Here is an 18960-nt window from a genome sequence, read left to right as displayed (position 1 = left end):
CTACAGTTAGATAATCAATATTGTTCATTAAAATCTCATTTTTCAGTTTTATCTACTGGGGTGTTGGAGAAAGGCAACATAAGACAGGAAACAGAATGTACTACTACAAAGCAGTTTATTGAGCAGCCTAGTTTACTTAAGTACTTCTTAAACATATGACACTTTGGAGCCTTAAGAGTTTAAACCATTACACCATTCTCTTTTCTACTCAGTTTGGATGGAATACTTTGTACCACAGAATTCTCTTAGCAAAAAAGCCAAGGATACATTCTGAAGGCTAAAAGGTAGCTCAAGGTTTCCCCACATTTTTTGGCTTACTCAGTGAACAAAACTTTTCTAGCCAGTCTTCCAAACCTTAAACCACAACCTAGTGGAGGAAGATTTAAAACTGAGCCAATATTATCCTGTTGTAATATTAAAGCCCTAAGAAAGGCAGCAGGTTGTATAGTTAACTCCTTGCGGGCAAAACCACTGCCCTAAAACTATGCAACCTACTACCTCTTCCTAGGAACCCACCACTTCTTCAGCAATCCTTCAAAAAAGAAAAGAAAAAGATTAGCTGTAGTGAAATACAAACTTTATATAACAAAAGGTAAGATGTTGTATCACAAATGTATGTGTTCAGTTACTATAGAAGGTGAACCACTTCTACATAAGTACAAAGCCATTCACTGTTAGTCCTTTGTTATATCATTGATAGTATACACACTTAATATCCTCCCAATTAAACTTAAACAAAACACTTGTTTTTTTAATCCAACTCAGATCAAACCAAGTGGCACATATTTTCAAGATACAGATACCTGAAACAATCAAATTAATGCTGAAAAATAGAGTTGCATTTAGTTACAGATCTTCTGTGCAAATCATTGCATTTATTTTCCATTAAGAGAGGTCCCACCAAGGTTGCTGGTAAACTCAGCAAAAACACTGCAGAATTTTTACTCCTCAAGGAAGGCAATAGATTGTATAGTTATCTCCTGAAGAGGGCAAAATAACTGCCCTACAACTATACAATCTACTACCTCAACCTGATAAGAGAAATAGATTTAGAAGGGTTCTATTTCCAGTTAATTTGTTCTGAGTCTACCTGCCCATGGACTGGATCCTGAGACTTACTTGCAGATGGGGACATCTTTCATCTTCTCTCACCTGTGCTTCACAAAAAGCCTTTCTGGAAGGATATCCTAAACAGTGCGGAATAGGGCACCAGTGGGCCAGCCCAATACAATTTGCTGCCCTAGACAAATGATGATACAGTTCCATTTCATATAAAGATCCAGCTGGACTGGCAGGCACATCTTACTTCAGTATTGTTGCTGGAACTGTTTCCTCTATTTCGCCCAGGGCAGCAGACTAGCTTGGGAGAATGAGGTGGGGGCTGCCTCCTGAGAAGGATGCCTCAACTTTGCCTATTAGCCCTGGCTCAGAGAAAGAAAAACAAAATCATTGGATAAAGGCACACTTTGCACAAGGTACCTCTGGCCAATTCAGGTCTGCTCCCCACATTACAGTTCACACCTTTCAGAAGGCTCCCTGACTCTAAGGAGGAACAGATGGTGAGGAGATGATAGAAGTCCCTTTCCTCAAGCTTCTTTCCATTCATGTTCCTCAGGATCCAACTCTCTGCGTCCACATTTCCTTGACAAGTGTGTCCGATTAGCCATCATTATAGCCTCCCAGTTGTAATTGAATAGCCAGTAACAAAGCCATACAGATATCACTGATGATTGTCTGCCTCTTTAGGAAAGACAGTAGACTGTATAGTTATCTCCCAGTGGTGGGTATGACCCTAAAAACTATACAACCTACTACCTCATCCCACAGCGCAGGTATCTTCACTTAAGGTATGTTGATTATGTTCTTAAAAAGAACAAGTTTATCTGAATGCTTCTAATAGGTCAAGTCATTTAAATACTTTTTAACACACACACACAACAAATAGCTGATGGATAAAAGAATGGTTAAACTGTAGACACTTCTCTGGATAGCAAGATTCAGTAGACTGTAAATGTTCAAGCAAAGGAACTACAATACAATATTCTTCTTCCTGTTCCCCACTCAAACCTGAAAGGAGGAAGAAAGGTTAATGAAAAACCTTCCAAAAAAATATAAACTTCAACTATATGGTAAGTGTCATAGTATTACACAAGTAGTGCAGGAAATCAATCCTCAAGCTTATTCTAAAGGAAGATGCAGTTCAGAAATCAATACTGCCTATACTCAAAGAATTTGACAAGCGAGTTTTGGAATGTAATTAAATGCAACAAGTTTTTGTGGTTTTTTTTTTAGTTTCCTATTTTTGGAACTCAAGAACATTCTTACTCCTTTACTGGAAGAAGCCAAAAATCTCTATGATGTAGTCAGCTTTTGAATATTAAAAAAAAAATCTGATTGCTATATGAAGCTCTTCATGACATACCAAGGAAGGCTTCGGAGGAAACTGGTTTCTGTTCAATGTAGTCAGGGATAAGCTATTAGGAAATATCATCCCACATTTTTCTAATGGCTAAATCATACCAGCACAAAAAGAAGGTATAATTTGGTTTAATTTTTCTTTACTGCTGAAAATAGAATGACGTTGCCATCTTATTTGTGGGGGGTTTTATTAGTTATAATGGCTTGAATCCAAAGTTCCCATTAGTGGAACTCTATCCACAGGATACACCCACTGGAAGATGAGGGGGCAAGATGATTTTTTACTATTCCTTCTCCTCTCCGAAATTCTGGTTTTCAGAGAGCTTCTGGAACAGTAGAAGAGGTGGTGCAAGGTTACAAAGACTCAACAAAAAATTACCTCCTCTTTCTTCTTTGGGAGCCTTCTCTGGATATTCATCCCTTGCACTAATGTAAGGAGTTCTCCCATTCACAGAAGAAACAGAGGCAACCCACTACCCTCAAAGCAAGGAAATATAACATACATTTTAAAATAAAATTTCTAGAGCATTATATCACAGCAATATCTAAATCTCTAAAAGCCTACTCCATATAAGTAGTACTTGGAACAAAAATAATTGGAAGCATTTATCATATGCAGTTAAATTGACTTTTAAAATGATTATTTTACAGTATGATTCAATCACATCTCCTTACCGAACAACTGCTTTTTAAATTAAAACATCTACAATTTCTTGTGCATTTTCTTAAATTATTCTCATTAGACATGCACAGAAATTGAAGCACTGGGCCCTGATGATGACTCAAATAATAGTACCTAAAATATTTTAAAGCAATTCTGTATTATTGTGTGGATAGCAATAAAATTTTTCACATCTCCCTCTGCAGGTGGAGAGGGAGGCCCATTCCCAGAATAAAAGTCCCATCTTAGCTGTTATGAAGAGGACTATCAGTATTAGGCCTCCACTGTGAGTACTCTAAAGGCAGAGAGGAAAATGGGGGAGTGTTCGCAGGGCAGATGAGACCTAAAAAAGCCTCCTGCCATCCCCACATGCCCTGGGAAGAAGATGGGGGAAGTATACCAATGGAGACACACCCAAAACAGGTTTACTGGCAGTAGCAGTGGAATAATCTAAAGTGGCTGTGAAACACTGAGCATTTGGAGTTCCCACAGTACCCTAATGTGTTACTCCAAGAAATTTAACAGCAGTAAGAACCAGGCTGGGAGAAACAGTAGATGCAGCACTGGCGTCATAATCTATGAGTTCTCAGGCAGATGCCCAAAGTCTAGACTAAACCCAACTCACATTAATTCATGTTAAAATCAAAAGTAACCATTTGGCCCTAGTTTGCCTTGCAAAGTTTTACCCTGCTTTGCACTAGTTTATTATTTCTTGAAACACACATAATTTAATGACCCAACTACTACTGTGAAAGCTGCTATACAAACTTTGTTCTCCAGTCTTCTGTTTAGCTTCTTGTCAGTTCCAACCCTGCTTAGTCAGAGATGGAATTGTCTCAAGCACCCTATATTCAGTTTTGCAAGTTCTAAAACTGAATGAACGTCTCCAGCATCAAAGCCAATTTTATTATGTTTACATAGATCAGCACTTGCATCTTAGGAAAATACAAATTTTACTGCAGTGTAGCACTACAGCAGCCTTCCCCAGCCCAGTGTCCTTCAAGATTTTTTGGACTCTCAATGAACATTGCCCCCAAACAGCACACTCATTAGTCAGGGACAATGAGTTATAGCTGTTACAGTTGGAACACATGGAGAACATCAGGTTGGTGGAGGACTGTACTACAAAACGCATCAAGTATATAAAAGATATATCACTAGCTCCTCTATACTGTTTATCAATGCCATTCATAAACTCAATTTTATCTGACCTAACGTTAAGCACAGATTACACTTTCAACTGATTAATGTCCATCAATGAAATGTAGTTTGGTAATAACAATTTTATCAACTAAATATATATCAAATTCTAAAGAAATAAATTGCTTCTAACAATCTACAGTATGTTTATTCAAGTATCCCAGAAGGCAGTTGTTTCCTGAAGTCTATCATCTCTGAGCTTCCTTCCCTTCTCCTGAAACTTTGTGCTTTCTGTCTTTCCACTTTCCCACACACAAGACAGCTGGAGAAGTTCAGCAAACTGCTTAACAAACCAACTACCCCCAAGGATTTACAAACCCCATAAAACTGTTTCCAAGTACTTTCCTTTATCATCTTCAATGCCAAGTCCAGTCACCACATCTGAGGCTAATATTTCTCCTTCCTCAACTGTAAAGAAGCAGATATTATTACAGACTGTCAATCTATATGATCATATTTTCCTACCAATGCAATTTATGTTTTGCCAGAGAAAGCAAATGAGTCGCTTTGCAACGTTTCTACCTACCCACAAACGGGATATAACAAGGAATGCAGCCCAGCAGCAGAATTGCAAGGGACAAAACACATCCACCCCATATCGGGAAGAGGTCTGAAGCTTTCGAACATGTAGCTCTAACAACTGCCATAAGCCACTATCTAAAATTGGGAATTCGAGGATTAAGCTGTGCCAGAGGTGCCACCTTCCAAAACCGTCCTACCCTTTCTCCCTCCTAACCATCAGCAACTCGGTGGTAAAACAAAGAGAGTCAGCGGCCACAGCATGGGAAAGCCACTCACCTTCCCCGATTTCCAAAGTTAACATACATACCGGTACATACACACACATACAAAGTTAATGCAGCCTTCCAGCCCCCAAGGACATGCAGGAGACCACCCCGCAGTCCCGCCCTACTCTGCTGCCAGTCTCAGAACGAGCATTTGATGCCGAAGGAAGAGCTATTGAGGCCCTAGGACGGCGGCTTACTCGGAGGTAAGCCGGCGGGCGCACGATCCTTGCCCTCAGCCTGCGATGCCAGGCACAAGGGAGGGAGGAGAACGCGCGGGAAGAAGAGGCGGCGCGCCTCGTGGTAAGGGAGCCGCTTGCCAAGAAACAGCCCACCTCCTGCTCCTCCTCCCCTGCCTCCCTTCCTCCCTCCCGTCCACCGTAGAATGCCCCGGGGGGGGGGGGGCGCCCGCCTCGCAGGCCTTTCTTCGCCTAGGGGCTCTCGGGGCCCAACGTTCCAGCCAATGGGAGGGAGGGAGGGAACGTTGAAGCGGCGAGGGGGGGCGCGCAGGAGGATGAGCGCGAGAAGGAAGCAGCGACGGTTTTCGGCCGGCAGTAGGCGGGAAAAAGGGGTGCCGAGAGGGAGAGAGACGGGGCGGGGCTTTCCCCCATCTTACTCGGGAGTCCCCGCCGCAGCATCACCTCGCGCCCCACCCACTTTCTCTCTTCCCTTCCATCCCGCCCTCACACAAGCCAAGGTCTCTCTCTCTCTCTCGCCCACCGCGAACTTGCTACGGGAAGTGACGCGACACGTACAAGCCAAGCGCCCTCGGCCAACAGCAACCGAGGGTGACCGCCGAGCAGCCAATCGGCGGTCGCTTAGTGGGCGGGGTTTCCCGGAGCCTCAGGTTTGTCAGGGAAGGCGCGGCGGCAATGGGAGGGGTGGAGGGGGAGAGAGAATGGAAGAGAGCGGGGAAGCGGGCTAGAGAAGCTGACGGGGAAGGAGGAGGCGGAGAGGGTCTGTGACTGGAACGCGGAGAGGGAAAGCGGAGGTTCTGTCCCACTCCTCCGCAGCGGGGAGCTTGGGGGTAACCTGAGGGGCTCTTCCCTCTCCCGCGCGCACGAGAACAGCGCCGGCTCCCTCAGTGGAAAGACCGCTGCTGCTTCTTCCCTCAGCGCTCCCTCCCTTATTCCCCCATCTCTCTCACACACACACACACCGGTACCTGCAGAAGGATGACCCAGCGCCACCCAAGACCCGGATGGAAGAACCGCCGTCGATGGTGCTGCTCCTGCAGCAGCGCTACCGCCTTTCCCCGCAGTGGATCACGGGAAAAAAAGACTGGTGACGCCGCCCCCCCCCCACCTCGGAAGAATGGAAGAACTCCGCCCCCGCGGCGTGTGCCGAGTTAAGGGAAGGAGCGTGACCCGTCCGTCACCCACGCTTGCCCGCTGTCATTGGAGCACGCAGCCCGTGTCCCCGCCCTAGTGCAAGATCGTGTCTTCTGATTGGAGGAGTGCGGGCTCCTGTGTCAGCCTACCCTACCTGGTTGGTGCTCAAATTCCTTGGCCCCTGCTCCGCCCTCTCCTAATGGGAGAGCGCCCTCGGCTTTGCCCACTCGGAGGGAACGAGGACTGGCCGGCGAGTCACGTACTGCCTTCTCGCCGTCCTCTCTGCGTCCTTCCTCGGAGCTAAAACCCGCCCACCTTCCTCTCAAGTCTGCAGGAGCCAGAATTGATAGCTGCCGCGGCTTTGGTCTCACTCTGACAAAGGCTGCTGGCAGCCGGCTGTGCTGAGGAGGAGTTAGAAGCAGCCGAGGAGTCTCGTGGAGCCTTGACCAGGGCATCGTTAATAGACACGACCCTGTGCATGTTTCCTCAGAAGTGCAGTGAAGAGATGCAGTTTTAAATTTGTTAGCCTTTCGGGTAGTGCAAGATGCTTAGGCTGCCGTCAGTGAGGAATCTAAATGGTCAGAGGTGATGAGGGTTGCACGCCAACAGCGTCTGGTTTTCCCATCTCTTCTGTTGTAACTTGCCTAAGGATAAACTCTTTTCCACTTGCCTAATCTGTAAGGCAGTGGCAAGGGGTGGGGAGGGTGCCAGCTCTGCCAGTGTATTGCAGGAGAATAATCAGAGAATACTTTGCACTTTCATACGTGATACATTTTGAGGAGGATTTCTGTTGTGTCCATTCTTTGCACCTGGTATTAAAAGATATACAGCACCACCTACAGCTTACCTAATACATGGCAAATTCGGAGATTGTAAAGACACTCTGCATATGCAGGGTGTACCACATTTATGGGCTCAATTCTCATGGTTAGTCTAAAAGTTGGTGCTCTTCCCATCCTCAAACTGCATGACTTTTGCGCTTTATATTTCATGCTTCCTGCCAGTGCTCTACTTCATGCAACAGTTAAGGGCAAAAGAAACCAACATTATTTCTTAGTTCCAAGCTCACTTCTCAGAATATGGGATTTTGACTGCAACCTCATGAAATACCAAGATTGCTGTAGCACATGTTGTGGGCAGGGAAGCAGAAGTTCACATGAGGGAACACAAACTATTGTGGTTGGGCTTCCTTGATTTACCTCCTTCCCCTTTTTTTGCAAAGTGCATTCCTCCACCCCATATATTAAATTCCGTTTTCCCTCTGCCTTACTTTAAGTTAATTAGTCGTTAAAGTGAAACCTTGTAGCCTGGCATTATTATCTGGTTATGGAGAGCTGAACTGCACCTGTCATTTCCATGTGAAGCTCAATGTGCCCCATCCATCTTGCCAGCAGTTCTGTGGCATTTTCTGTTATTGATTATGAGGTGTTGGCTCACTACTGCAGAATTGTTGAGAGAACAGAGTTCTGAGAATTGCAGAAAAGAAGAATATAGAATCGGGAACAGAAAACATTGGATTGACAGCAGGATTTAGTTTAGGACTAGGACTGGATTTGAGCTCAGGCCAAGACATGGACCAGACAAGAAAAAGACATTAAAAAGGCCACTTATGTAAACACTGAGAACTTCAGGATGATTTACTATTCTCAGCATCTTTTAACATATACTTAATAGCCTCAACCCTTGAGGATAGATGCAAGAATCAGCAGGCAAAACGAACTTCTCTGAAATAGCTCCTAGGGGTAGCATACAAGGCAAGAGAGAACAAAACTAGTATGAGGGCTCTGTGATCCACAATAGGTGTGAGGTCTGCCTCCTCAGATCAAGTAGTTGGGCAACTACTTGCCCAAAGAGCAAGGAGTATGGCTACCTAACCATCCTGAGATAATTTAATACAAATTGTTACCTTCATTCTTGTGCCTTGGGTGAGACTCTGGACTGGTTCAAATGCGTAAGCCGCACTCTTGTGTCCCTGCTGGGACCATTTCATTACATGAACTGCTGTGTCAGTGCAGGAGTGGGTTAAACTACAGTACTCTGAATTGTTGGAAAGCAAGGTAGTGCAACTACAGTTCTGTTTTCTATCACAAGAGGGAGCATGAGTCCCATATTGCTGAAGAGGTGTGTAGCTGCATGTATTATGCTTGCATGTAGAGAAGAGCTTGTTCATTAAGGATCATGCCTTGGATCAATTGGGTTAGATGTGATGAGCTTCTGGTCCATAGCTGTCAATGTTTCCCTTTTTTAAAGGGAAACTCCCTTATTCCGAGTAGGATTCCTCGCAAGAAAAGGGAAAAGTTGACAGCTATGTTCTGGTCATTTCAGCTGAATGATTCTGATTCAGACTTGAAACTTGAACCTTACCCTAATAAGAACTATAAACACCTACATGCAGAAATATTCTCATTTGCACCTAATTTTGGAGATATATATTTAAGACGAAATAAATGCCCCTGTAAACTTCGTTGCCAGAATGAGAAGAGATAATGCTTTATATACTAAGCAATATCATTTTACTTCACGTTAGTAAATTTTGCTGCTAGTATAAGCCAAATTATCTTTTGGCTATGAAATTATAGCATTGGTGACAAATTGGTACAATAGGAAAATGGTTTCCTGTTGCCATATCACATGCTGAACTAGAGAAAAATAATTTTTAATAGAGTAACAGGTAACAGTATATTTTTGGAGTGGAATATTTTTGTTCACTGAATATATTAGTTTGAGCCTATCAATAGATGAATGGAAGCTGACTCAACAAGGAGTGACAATTAGTCACTATTGAATTAATAGAACCTCTATTTCTGTTGTATATACACCATTGTTCTGTACCTTGCCCAGTCATAAAGTAATCTGCAGTAGTAATGCTTTCGTTCTAAAATATAGTTGCTCATATAATTTAATGGGTTTTACTAAACTGTCAGTAATTTAAAAATAAATATTTGAAATAAGTTGTTTTTAAAACTGCTTGGTTCGTTTTTATCAAACAGCAGACTGTGTACTGTACTAACACAGCAGAACACAGATTAATACATGGAATCTGCTGTTCTGGCAGAGTGGATTGTCCAAAACCTAGGCTACTCTTTCTCTCTCTCTCTCAATATGGATACTTGCCACTGTTATGACTAATTGCTTAACAAGCACTTTATAGTTGTTTTGCAGCTGTTACAGCAATGTTTGTAATAATCTCTCAGGTGATCACTTTACACATAGAGGACCAAGGATTCTTTTTCAAAAAGGAAGAAACCCTATATCATTTTAATCCTCTCAATCCAGTATTTTTATGCCCTAGGCCACACCACTGCTACCTAAACTTATCTGTAATTTTGATATTTTTCCATTGCTCTTCTTGCAATCCATAGATATTTCAGCCTTACAGCAGTCTAGTGAAGTAGATCAGTACTCTGTTGTAGAGGGTGGAGAATTGAAGTGGAAGAATGGCTTGGATCCCCAGGATCTGGTTGGGGAGGGATTGGGGCAGGGGGCTGCGACAGTAAGGGGCAGAAGGGAAAGTCCTGTTCTGTGAACATGAACTGTGTTACATTCATAGAAGGTATATTAAGAACCAAACCAATGATGTGTCCATTGCCATAGATAAGGTAGGTTTTATAACTAGGCTTTTCAGCTTTAAGTATAAAATGCTAGCTAAAAGATCAGGTTTACTGTCAACAGTAACTTCCATTCATTCTGCCACACTTTGGAAATAAGAGTTGTGTCTTATCATGACCAGCATATTTTTCATGAATAACACACTTACATATAAACCACAACTTCTAGTTTTGAGATGCATGCAAGTAGTAATCAAGAAAATATAAATTGCATTTTAAATGGAAAATTAATTTATGGATGTCTGCAGCATTCATGTATTTGAAAAGGAGACCCAGCTCTGGAAGGCACAAATAAAACAAAGCTTGATTTACGAAATATATACGCTATATCTGATGTGTACAATTGTGCACACACAAAAACAGTCCCCTCTCCCCCCCCCCCCGAAAATTATTACGCTGTGGTTAAGAAAGAACTAAGACCAAGTGTTTTTCATACAATGCTCAGAAATACTTCAGTTTTTCAAATTGTGGTTTCATTTTGTGAAATACAGGACATCTGTAAGAATAACCATCAGGAACATTTTTGTGACTGCAGCTATGCCTCAAAATGTGTCATTTGCACCTGAAAACCTTGGCACCATGTGTTTGAGACAATAATGAGTTGGCTCACTACAATTTCAATGTTCCCTTCACCAGTAAATCACTACATCTGTCTCACTGAAGACGTAAACTCACTAACAGAAAACCATTTTGTTGCCTCAGATCACCCAAAGGGAGATAGGCAGCAAATGTTGAAATGCTGAAAATGTTGTGTGGCTATGATGTTGCAGCATATGACTGACTTGTCTATTTCTTTTGGAGCTGATTTTATCTGGCATTCTACAGTTGCTGCTAATGATGAGTATTTAATCACTTTGTGGTGAGAATAAAAAGTCTATACTGACCCAAACGTATATTTTAATTTTGATCATCTCTTCCACTTTGCATTCCACGTTAAGATCACACTGAGTCTTGTGTGGAAATGTCCTAAAGCATATGTGAAATGAATTCTCTTTACTCAAATTTATCTGTCAAAATCAGTTTTCTAGAAGCTTCAAGGTCATAGTCCTGGCTATAGAAGGTTCTTCTAAGCAAAGTAAACTGGAGTTGTAGAGAGTTTGGGTTTCTAACAATTAGTCTACAAGTTAACTAGTAAGGCCAGATGACAGCAATATTAAAAGTACAATCCTGTAGCCATTATTTAAGCATTGTTGTATCCTCTTGAATTTTACCGGTGACCTTTTTTTCCAAACTTTCAAATAATTATGTAAGGGTGATGATGATTAATTAGCAGGGCCCAACACAATATGTGTCAAATGCCATGCCATGTGGTTGCATCTATAAATATTTTATTTGCTAATGAGTAGTGAAAATCGATTAGAAGAACATTTGTTTGTTTCTTTTTTTAATAAATTATTTTGCTCTTGGTGGTCTTGTTTCTAAAGCTTTACCTATTCCATGGCTTGCCTTGATATTGATTCTGTTTCCAATTAGATGTCATTCCTATTTGGTGTACTATTGTTATCCCTATGGGAGACATTTTGATTAAGATCTTGCTTTGTTTCGTTTGCTTTTTGGAAAAAATCCATTAATTTTTCGTAGAAGGACTCATTAGACATTTCTTCAGAAAAAGAAAATGTGGGACATTCTGGCCTGAACACATCAGGGAGCTCATCTGACCTTGTAGGTGTTTCATCGGAATTAGAGGAGACATAGTTGTTGATATGGGTGGCTTTGATCAAGTCTTTAAAATATTGCCCAACGGAAATATGGTAATCTTTTTTGTTTGGGTATAAGGAATTTCCTTTTGCAAGTTTCTCTATTTTGCTTCTGAGTATTTTATCCTCTTGGAGAAAATGCACTGAATTTGAATGCTGTTCCAAGAGAGTTTTCATTTCTTGATAAAGGTTTCTTGGGACTTCAAGCTCATTTGCCAGCTGCTGAAGGTTTTCTACTTTCATAGAATACTCTTTGCCTAATATTGCTTTGAGTTCAGTCATTCTCCGCCGGATCCCTTTCAGTAAGCCTGCTCCAGTGGCATCGATAACAACCTTGACTTCAGCAGCAGTATCCGTAAGTTCATTGATCAGCATTTCAATTTCCTGTTGAAGTATGATATAGAATTTCTTAGTAATGCCCAGAAAGTACAATTTAAACATTTTTAAAACTACTTCAGCTTCATTATTCAAAGCAATTATTGGTAAATAGTAATCCCCAGATACATTGCAAAGAAAGCCCTTTGGCTTATATCAAGGATATAATAGCATAATCTTTTCGGGAGGCATCTATGAGTCTCTAAAAGACTGTGCACTCAAATTCTGCTGCTGAAAAGGCAGCATGCTGTTCTTTAACAAAACAATCACGAGTTAGCTTAGAAGTTATACTCTCTAGCCACCTACAGTCAACTGTGACTTTGTGCAGTCTGCCTATGTGGTTGCCCATATATGGGAATGGCATACGGTGACAGAAAATGTATAACATCTTCACAAAAGGAGAAGGAAAAGTTGCCAATATTTGAGAAATCTTAACTTTATGCCACTGTTATTGTCCTCTAACTCAAAGACCAGAATAGTCAGAGAAGATGAAGAGAAGAAGTATGTTTTGCTGCCTTCTAGGAAGAATCCCTGGACTCGCAGGGCTGGGCCAGCGAGATGGATGCAGGCGGGTATGCCTCACCCACCAATCCCTATTCATATCCAGTCCCAAGAAAATCCAGAAAGGGACTTGGGTTGTGCTTCCTGACAGCTGCCCAAGTGTCCAAGAGCTTTTATTTATCCCCTTCCCTTGTAACACTCAATGAGTTGACTGCCAAGGTGTTGCCTGGCAGTGACATTGCTGCCTTGCCAGTTTGGTTTGGTTTTTGCTTCGAGCCTCCTCCAACTTTGCAGATGCTGCTGTTTTGCTTCTCTCACGTGGGGTGGTCTGAGGTAAGGGGGCAGCAGCAATGCAATTACATTTCTCATGGGTTGATATTTTGCCATAACAAAACTCCAAATGGCTTTTAATGAAGGCGCTATGACACTATATCTGAAAAGGGGGGAAACATCACTTTTCTGGCCCAAAGTAAACCACAAATGTGGTAATGTACACTGCCCCTATTACTAGAACAATATGGTCATGTTCGTAGTTTCACAAACAGACACCCAGTTTCTTCCACATCCAGTTTCACCAGTTCCTCCTCTCCTAACTAATCTTAAGAGTTGTAGTCAATTTCATTCTTTCATTCAAAAGATGTTTCCCCCACTCTTCAGCTGGAAAAGTTTCCAGAGCAGATTGCAAATCAATTTTGAAAAACAGAATAGCACAGTCTCTGCCCCCAGGCCTACAGACTAAAAAGACATGACACAGAGAGGTTGGAGAGGGGAGACAAAAACTAGCAAGCTCGGGCACTAAATGGTGTTGGCAAGTTCTTTCAATGGCCAGTTTTCAGTGGACATGGATGAGGCACTGGGAGTTCCGAAAATAGGTCAGCACTGGACTGGGTGAGGGCTACAAGTGAATCTCAGTCCAGACACAAAAGGAGCACTATGTGGATATGACAACACACCCAACCCCAATTACGATCAAATTCACAGGGGTGGTGTTAGTTCTGGTCATTGCTCTAAATGGCCAGGTGGCAGCCATGGTTTTCCAACAACTTAGGCCAATAACCTACTTGTGGCCTTAGAGAAATCTTGGCCACATTTACCTATACTCTGGGTAGACTACTATATGTGATGTCTTTGAAGGTAACTTCTCTCTTATGGACAGATTAAAATCTGTTCTTATAAATAGCCAGGACAATTTTACCCAGCACACTAAAATTAACTTGTTAACCTGGTATCTGTGACGAGTATCCATTCAGAGGCGTTAAAAGTGTGACCTTTTGGAAAAGAACAAATAGCATACTAGCTATAGCTAACACTGAAAGTCCTATAAGTCAGGGCCAAACCAGAAAGACTATCAAATTATTATTGCCTTGTTGGAAATGTAAAGGGGGAAAAAATCACTCAGCATGAAAATTAAAAATTGTTTTTGTTAATGCAGGTAAGATTTAAAAAAAATATATCAAGCTTCTTTTACTGCACCTTCTTAGCTTGTTCAGCATGTTCAGATTGTTGGTTTACCCATTCTAAATCTTTGATCAATCTCTTTTTCCTCTCTGAGTAAACTTCAGATAGTTTTGCTACATTGTGGGACTCATGCTCTCCAAAGAGTTTGCAGGTGGCGCATATCGGCTTATCATCAGTCAGGCATACCTTGATGAGAATGGGTCACATATGTCATGTCATTGTCCAGCACAGCAAAAAATTTACACCACTTTTTAAGCATCTAAATAAGACATTGCCTCAGAGCTGTCAGCTAACTGTATCTTAGGCTGCAATCCTTACATACTAACCTGGGAATAAGTCCTACTGAACTTAATGGAGCTTTCTTCTGTTTCTGTTGTTAAAATTAAAAAGACTCATATTTTATTTTCATTTACTCTTGCACCAGTCTAGTACTCACTGAATTATATCCTGTAATCTAGCTGCAGGAAGATACTGATTATTATTATTTTTTAAAGCACAAATGTTTGAACATGGAAGCACATATAGTTCAAATAAAGAGCTGTCTCCAACCAAGTCATATTGAGAAAAGACCCGTTGAAATAAAGTGATTTAGGTTAGCCAGGTCCATTGATTTCAGCGGGTCTACTCTGATTATGGCTTAGCTGAATACAACCCTCTCTTCTTTTTTTAAGCAAATCAATTGTTAAATGAGGTGATTTTGCTGCAAGGGAAGGGGATGCAGATAACACTGGTGCTTGTTGCTTTCCCCCTTTTTCCATTAAATGTGTTGATTAGGATCTGGTCTTGTACCTGGGTGCTACAAAGGCATTTGCAGAAATGCAATAGACCACAACTGAAGCAATTCCTCGGTGCCTGGATGATGTTCAGCAGAGAACACTTTCCCCAGCCTGATGCGTTTTGCATAGTGTTGTAAAGTTAAAGGGACCCCTGACCATTAGGTCCAGTCGTGGATGACTCTGGGGTTGCGGCGCTCATCTCGCTTTATTGGTCGAGGGAGCCGGCGTACAGCTTCCAGGTCATGTGGCCAGCATGACTAAGCTGCTTCTGGTGAACCAGAGCAGCGCATAGTGCCTTACTCTTACCCAATCTAGAGGATCATGTAAATTTCCATCATATTGGAAGGGGCAGGGGGAGAGCCCTCACTTTTAGCGTTAATCAGGGCTGGGCCCCACTATTAGAGTGAGGTGACTGTCTCAGGCAGCAGAAGCTGGGGGACAGTGCTGACAGGCCCAGCTGTGCCCCGAAAGTCACCTTCTCTTCTGTAAAATTGTACGGCGCCATAATGTCTTTTGCCTCAGGCAGCAGAATATCTTGAGTTTGCCCTGAAGTAAATGTGCCTTTTAATCAGCTAGCATCAGATTTCTCTTTAAAGAATTGCTTTTCTCTTTTTATCTGATGTGTTGTTATTGTTATACACTGGTGCGGTATTTTGCAATGTTTAGCAGTTTATACATATTCCAAATTAACAATTGAAAATAAAGTAAACCACTGCAGTTAAGTTAGTTTCATTAAGGAATAGGAAAAAAAGGAGTGGTGGAATTATACCAAATTCATACGCTCTCCATGTTCTTCGCATATTTGGGACAATTGGTCTTGTTCTTTGGCATGCACATTTTCAAGCTCATACTTATATTTTTCCAAAATACTCTCCACCAGAATATTTCTTGGCAAGCCAATGATTCCTCTCCCTCTCAAGGGTATGATCTGAAAGTGAGATGAAATCATCAAATGCATCCTGTAACATTTTGCTTTGAAGGTTTAATGTGGGGAAATGACGTAATTGTTCTGTACCCAGATTTTCTATCGATCAACATAATGTGAAGGTAAATTAAATGCTGCAACTATGCGGTATGCATATCAGTTTCTTTTTAGTACTACTGTATGTGTTTCCTTCTGGGTTGCCAATTCTTGTGAGCTAAAATGTTCCTTATAAATGATTGGAGATGTCAATTTAAAGGTAATAGAGATAAACTCCTGATCTACATGATAGTGGGAGCAATAATAGAAATTGCAAAACACAGGAAAACCAAGTGAAGTTCCATATTTACAGGAGCAGCTACACAAAATATTTTATGCCATGATAGGGAACAAGGTAGGGAGTAATGACACACTCTCAACTGGGCCGATTAAGGGCAATTCCAGTTTGTCTTTTGCAAATAGACTATTTGAATGATAGATTTTTAAAATGTAATGTTAAAATGTGGCCATTGGCGTATGTATTACAGTGGTACCTTGGGTTACAAACACCTCGGGTTACAAACAGTTCGGGTTACAGACTCCACTAACCCGGAAGTAGTACCTCGGGTTAAGAACTTTACCTCAGGATGAGAACAGAAATCGCGTGGCAGCAGTTGGAGGCCCCATTAGCTAAAGTGGTACCTCAGGTTAAGAACAGTTTCAGGTTAAGAACGGACCTCTGGAACAAATTAAGTTCTTAATCAGAGGTACTACTGTAGTTAAAACAAGCTTGTTGGGCATGCAAAGTGGGGAGATAAATGTGATTCTATTTTTGGTCCTTTCTTGCCTGTGGTTATATATTTTGTACATGCAATTTGTAAATGTTGGGTTGTATCCACTGCAGCATATGCCCAAGGGGGGTCTCCTGTCCCCTGCTCCCTACAGTGGCTCTTGCTGTTACCGCACCGAGTTTACAGTGCAGCTCTAGAACTGCTACATGAGGAATGTCGCTATCTGCAGAGGCAGTATGTTTCTTGCGATAGTGCTATTGCTATATACGTCTGCCCAGTTGCTATACCTCTAACTGCCGGCTTCTGCTTTAATATTTCGCTGTTCATCTTGTAGCGTGAATGTGGGCAGTCGGAAACCCACTCGTACTATCGGAGAGGGCAATCTGTAAGCAGATTGCAGAGGGCAAAACAAAGCTCTCTCTAACTTACTTTTCTGCACATTGGGCAGGAGAACTGTCCATTGACATGGCTACAGTTCTGGCTGATGAGGATCTTCTCCAGGCACTTCTTGCAGAAATTGTGAGCGCAGGATAGGACCAGCACGGGGGGAGTGAACAACTCTAAGCACACCGAACATGAAAGCACCTGTGCTAATGCCTCCATGACATGGCTGCACTCAAAAGAACGGAGCCTCAACTTGCCTTCTCTTCTAGCAGCATTCTCATTTAAGTTCTAGAATGGCACTGAAGGCCTTTCCAGAGGCATGTCACAGCAGCTCCATAGTAACATAAACTCAACAGTTTCACACTTTTGCAGAAGACCTTTGAGAATTGTGGTCTGTCATTGCCAAACCATGGAAACACAAAATTCTCAGTATTTATGGTCGCATCCAATGCTGTTCCCACTCAAAGTAAAGCTATTGAAATTATGGACAGGACTTAGGTTCATTCGTTCCAATGGGTCTACTCGGAGTAGGACTTCATTGGCTATAACCCTGTTTTCAAATTTATTAACTTAAAAGAACAAGATTGGCTTATATTCATCATGTGGCGTTGACCATTGCTGTGGGCCTGAAACTGACTTTGAAAAGCAGCTTTTGAGTGTTGCACTATTGTTTGAAAGTGCCAGCACAGTCTTGACCAAAAAGTCCCAGAAATGCAGGTTCGTGTTTTGAGAGCTCATTTGCAGATCGTACCAAATATATTTCTTTAATAAGGAGTTTGCAACTTAAGCTCAGGTTTTAAGTTTCCTAGCTTTTTGCAGTTGTCTGGCTAATGTTTCAATATTTCAGATAGTTGATTCAAACTATCCTCATTCCCATACTGGAGCAAATGCTTGCAAGCTGCTATTATAACAGAATTGTCTCTCCCTGAATCTGTTTTCCAATTCGTGAGTGCAACGGTCAATAACACTGTTATAAGGCCTTCTCACTAAGGTTCATTTTCACTACTTCCTTCAAAATTAATAGCATCACTGTTAACAATAGTGTCAGAAAACCTCTGTGAGAATTAACAAAGTCGTTCTGATGGTAGTGCTTCATGTTCAGCAGATTCATATGCTTCAACAAAAAAGTGCTGAAAACAATTATTTCACATTTCTTGCAAATACCTCCCAATCCATTTAAATGCTGTCTCAATATTCATATTCTCCTGGTGCAGTAGTGATGTTACAAGTTTAATATATTCCCAGGACGTTTAGCATAATTTCAGTAAGAAATACTGTAAAGGACTACAGAACCAATCAAACAATCCAATAGTTTGTATTTATTTGGCCAAAGTTTTTACAAGGGAAGGATGCACTGATCAATTTGCAGTTTTAAATTCACCTCAGTATCTCAGTAAAGCCAGATGAATTTCTTGTTAACATCTTGGTGGTACATTGTGGGGGTCAGGTGGGATAGCTATGAGGAATTATGAAAAATGAAGCAAGCTATTGTGTCAGCAATGAAAGCATTGCTTTGACTGGGTTTGAGCCATTGACAATAATTTCTGATAGCAATCCCACCTGACTCCCACAGTGCATTCTCTTTCCAAAGCAGCAGTGGGCCTGCTGACAGATGAAGGGTTAGATTCAGTGCTGTTTTTGTCTGGTAAAAGCACTACCACATTGCCTCTGACAGGAGTTGCTGTTCTAGATTTATTTCCTGCTCAAATACAGCCGCAACACGTGGCTAATGAATATACTAAATGTGCTATTATTAGTAGTAGAATGTCATCCAAAATTTACAATTCAGTAACTTCAAAATAATATATATATCAGTCCATAACCAAGTAGTCAATGAAATGAATTGCTGGTGGGGAACACCACAACGTCTTTCAATGGATGATGTCCAAGACAGTATATCCAGATTGAATCAACTGTTTCGAAGATGAATCTTCATCAGCAAATAGTTTTCGATAGAATATCCATACAGGTAAATGTAATACTTGTGGATCAGAACTCACTAACCAGTGTAGCTAACCAGCAATTCATTTCATTTTGGATGACATTCTACTACTAATAATAACACATTTACTAT

At 41.6% G+C, this 18960-nt stretch overlaps 1 protein-coding gene across 3 annotated transcripts; it reads right to left on the bottom strand.

The window, feature by feature from the left end:
- Positions 1-98: 98 nt before the first annotated feature.
- On the bottom strand, positions 99-17158 carry LOC310757642 (tripartite motif-containing protein 54-like). Of its 3 annotated transcripts, none has more exons than XM_083603114.1 (7): positions 16932-17158; positions 15580-15738; positions 14050-14220; positions 6230-12084; positions 4420-4687; positions 2798-2896; positions 99-2067 (listed from the first exon to the last, which is right to left on the bottom strand). In XM_083603114.1, the coding sequence occupies exons 1-4, from the start codon at positions 17103-17105 to the stop codon at positions 11473-11475; spliced, it is 1116 nt and encodes a 371-aa protein (XP_083459240.1). In that variant the 5' UTR covers positions 17106-17158; the 3' UTR covers positions 99-2067; positions 2798-2896; positions 4420-4687; positions 6230-11472. The 3 variants fall into 3 exon arrangements, with proteins under 3 accessions (XP_083459240.1, XP_083459239.1, XP_083459241.1); XM_083603113.1 differs by having other exon boundaries at positions 2798-2891; XM_083603115.1 differs by lacking the exon at positions 15580-15738 and having other exon boundaries at positions 2798-2891; positions 16932-17153.
- Between the last annotated feature and the right edge of the window lie 1802 nt (positions 17159-18960).

The sequence above is a fragment of the Podarcis filfolensis genome, assembly GCF_964270895.1.
Source record: "Podarcis filfolensis genome assembly, chromosome: 2".
NCBI classification, from domain to species: Eukaryota; Metazoa; Chordata; class Lepidosauria; order Squamata; family Lacertidae; genus Podarcis; species Podarcis filfolensis.
Note: the sequence above shows the minus strand (reverse complement) of the source record. Positions and strands in the feature narration are given on the sequence as shown.

What these genes read in the sequence shown, in the direction of transcription:
- LOC310757642 (XM_083603114.1), bottom strand. Translation starts at nt 17,105, where the DNA reads ATGGAGGCATTAGCACAGGTGCTTTCATGTTCGGTGTGCTTAGAGTTG. An exon ending in ATGGAGAGCGTATGAATTTG is followed by an intron (nt 14,221 to 15,579) that starts GTATAATTCCAC and finishes ATTCTCATCAAG; the next exon opens with GTATGCCTGACTGATGATAA. An exon ending in ATGCTGAACAAGCTAAGAAG is followed by an intron (nt 12,085 to 14,049) that starts GTGCAGTAAAAG and finishes ATACTTCAACAG; the next exon opens with GAAATTGAAATGCTGATCAA.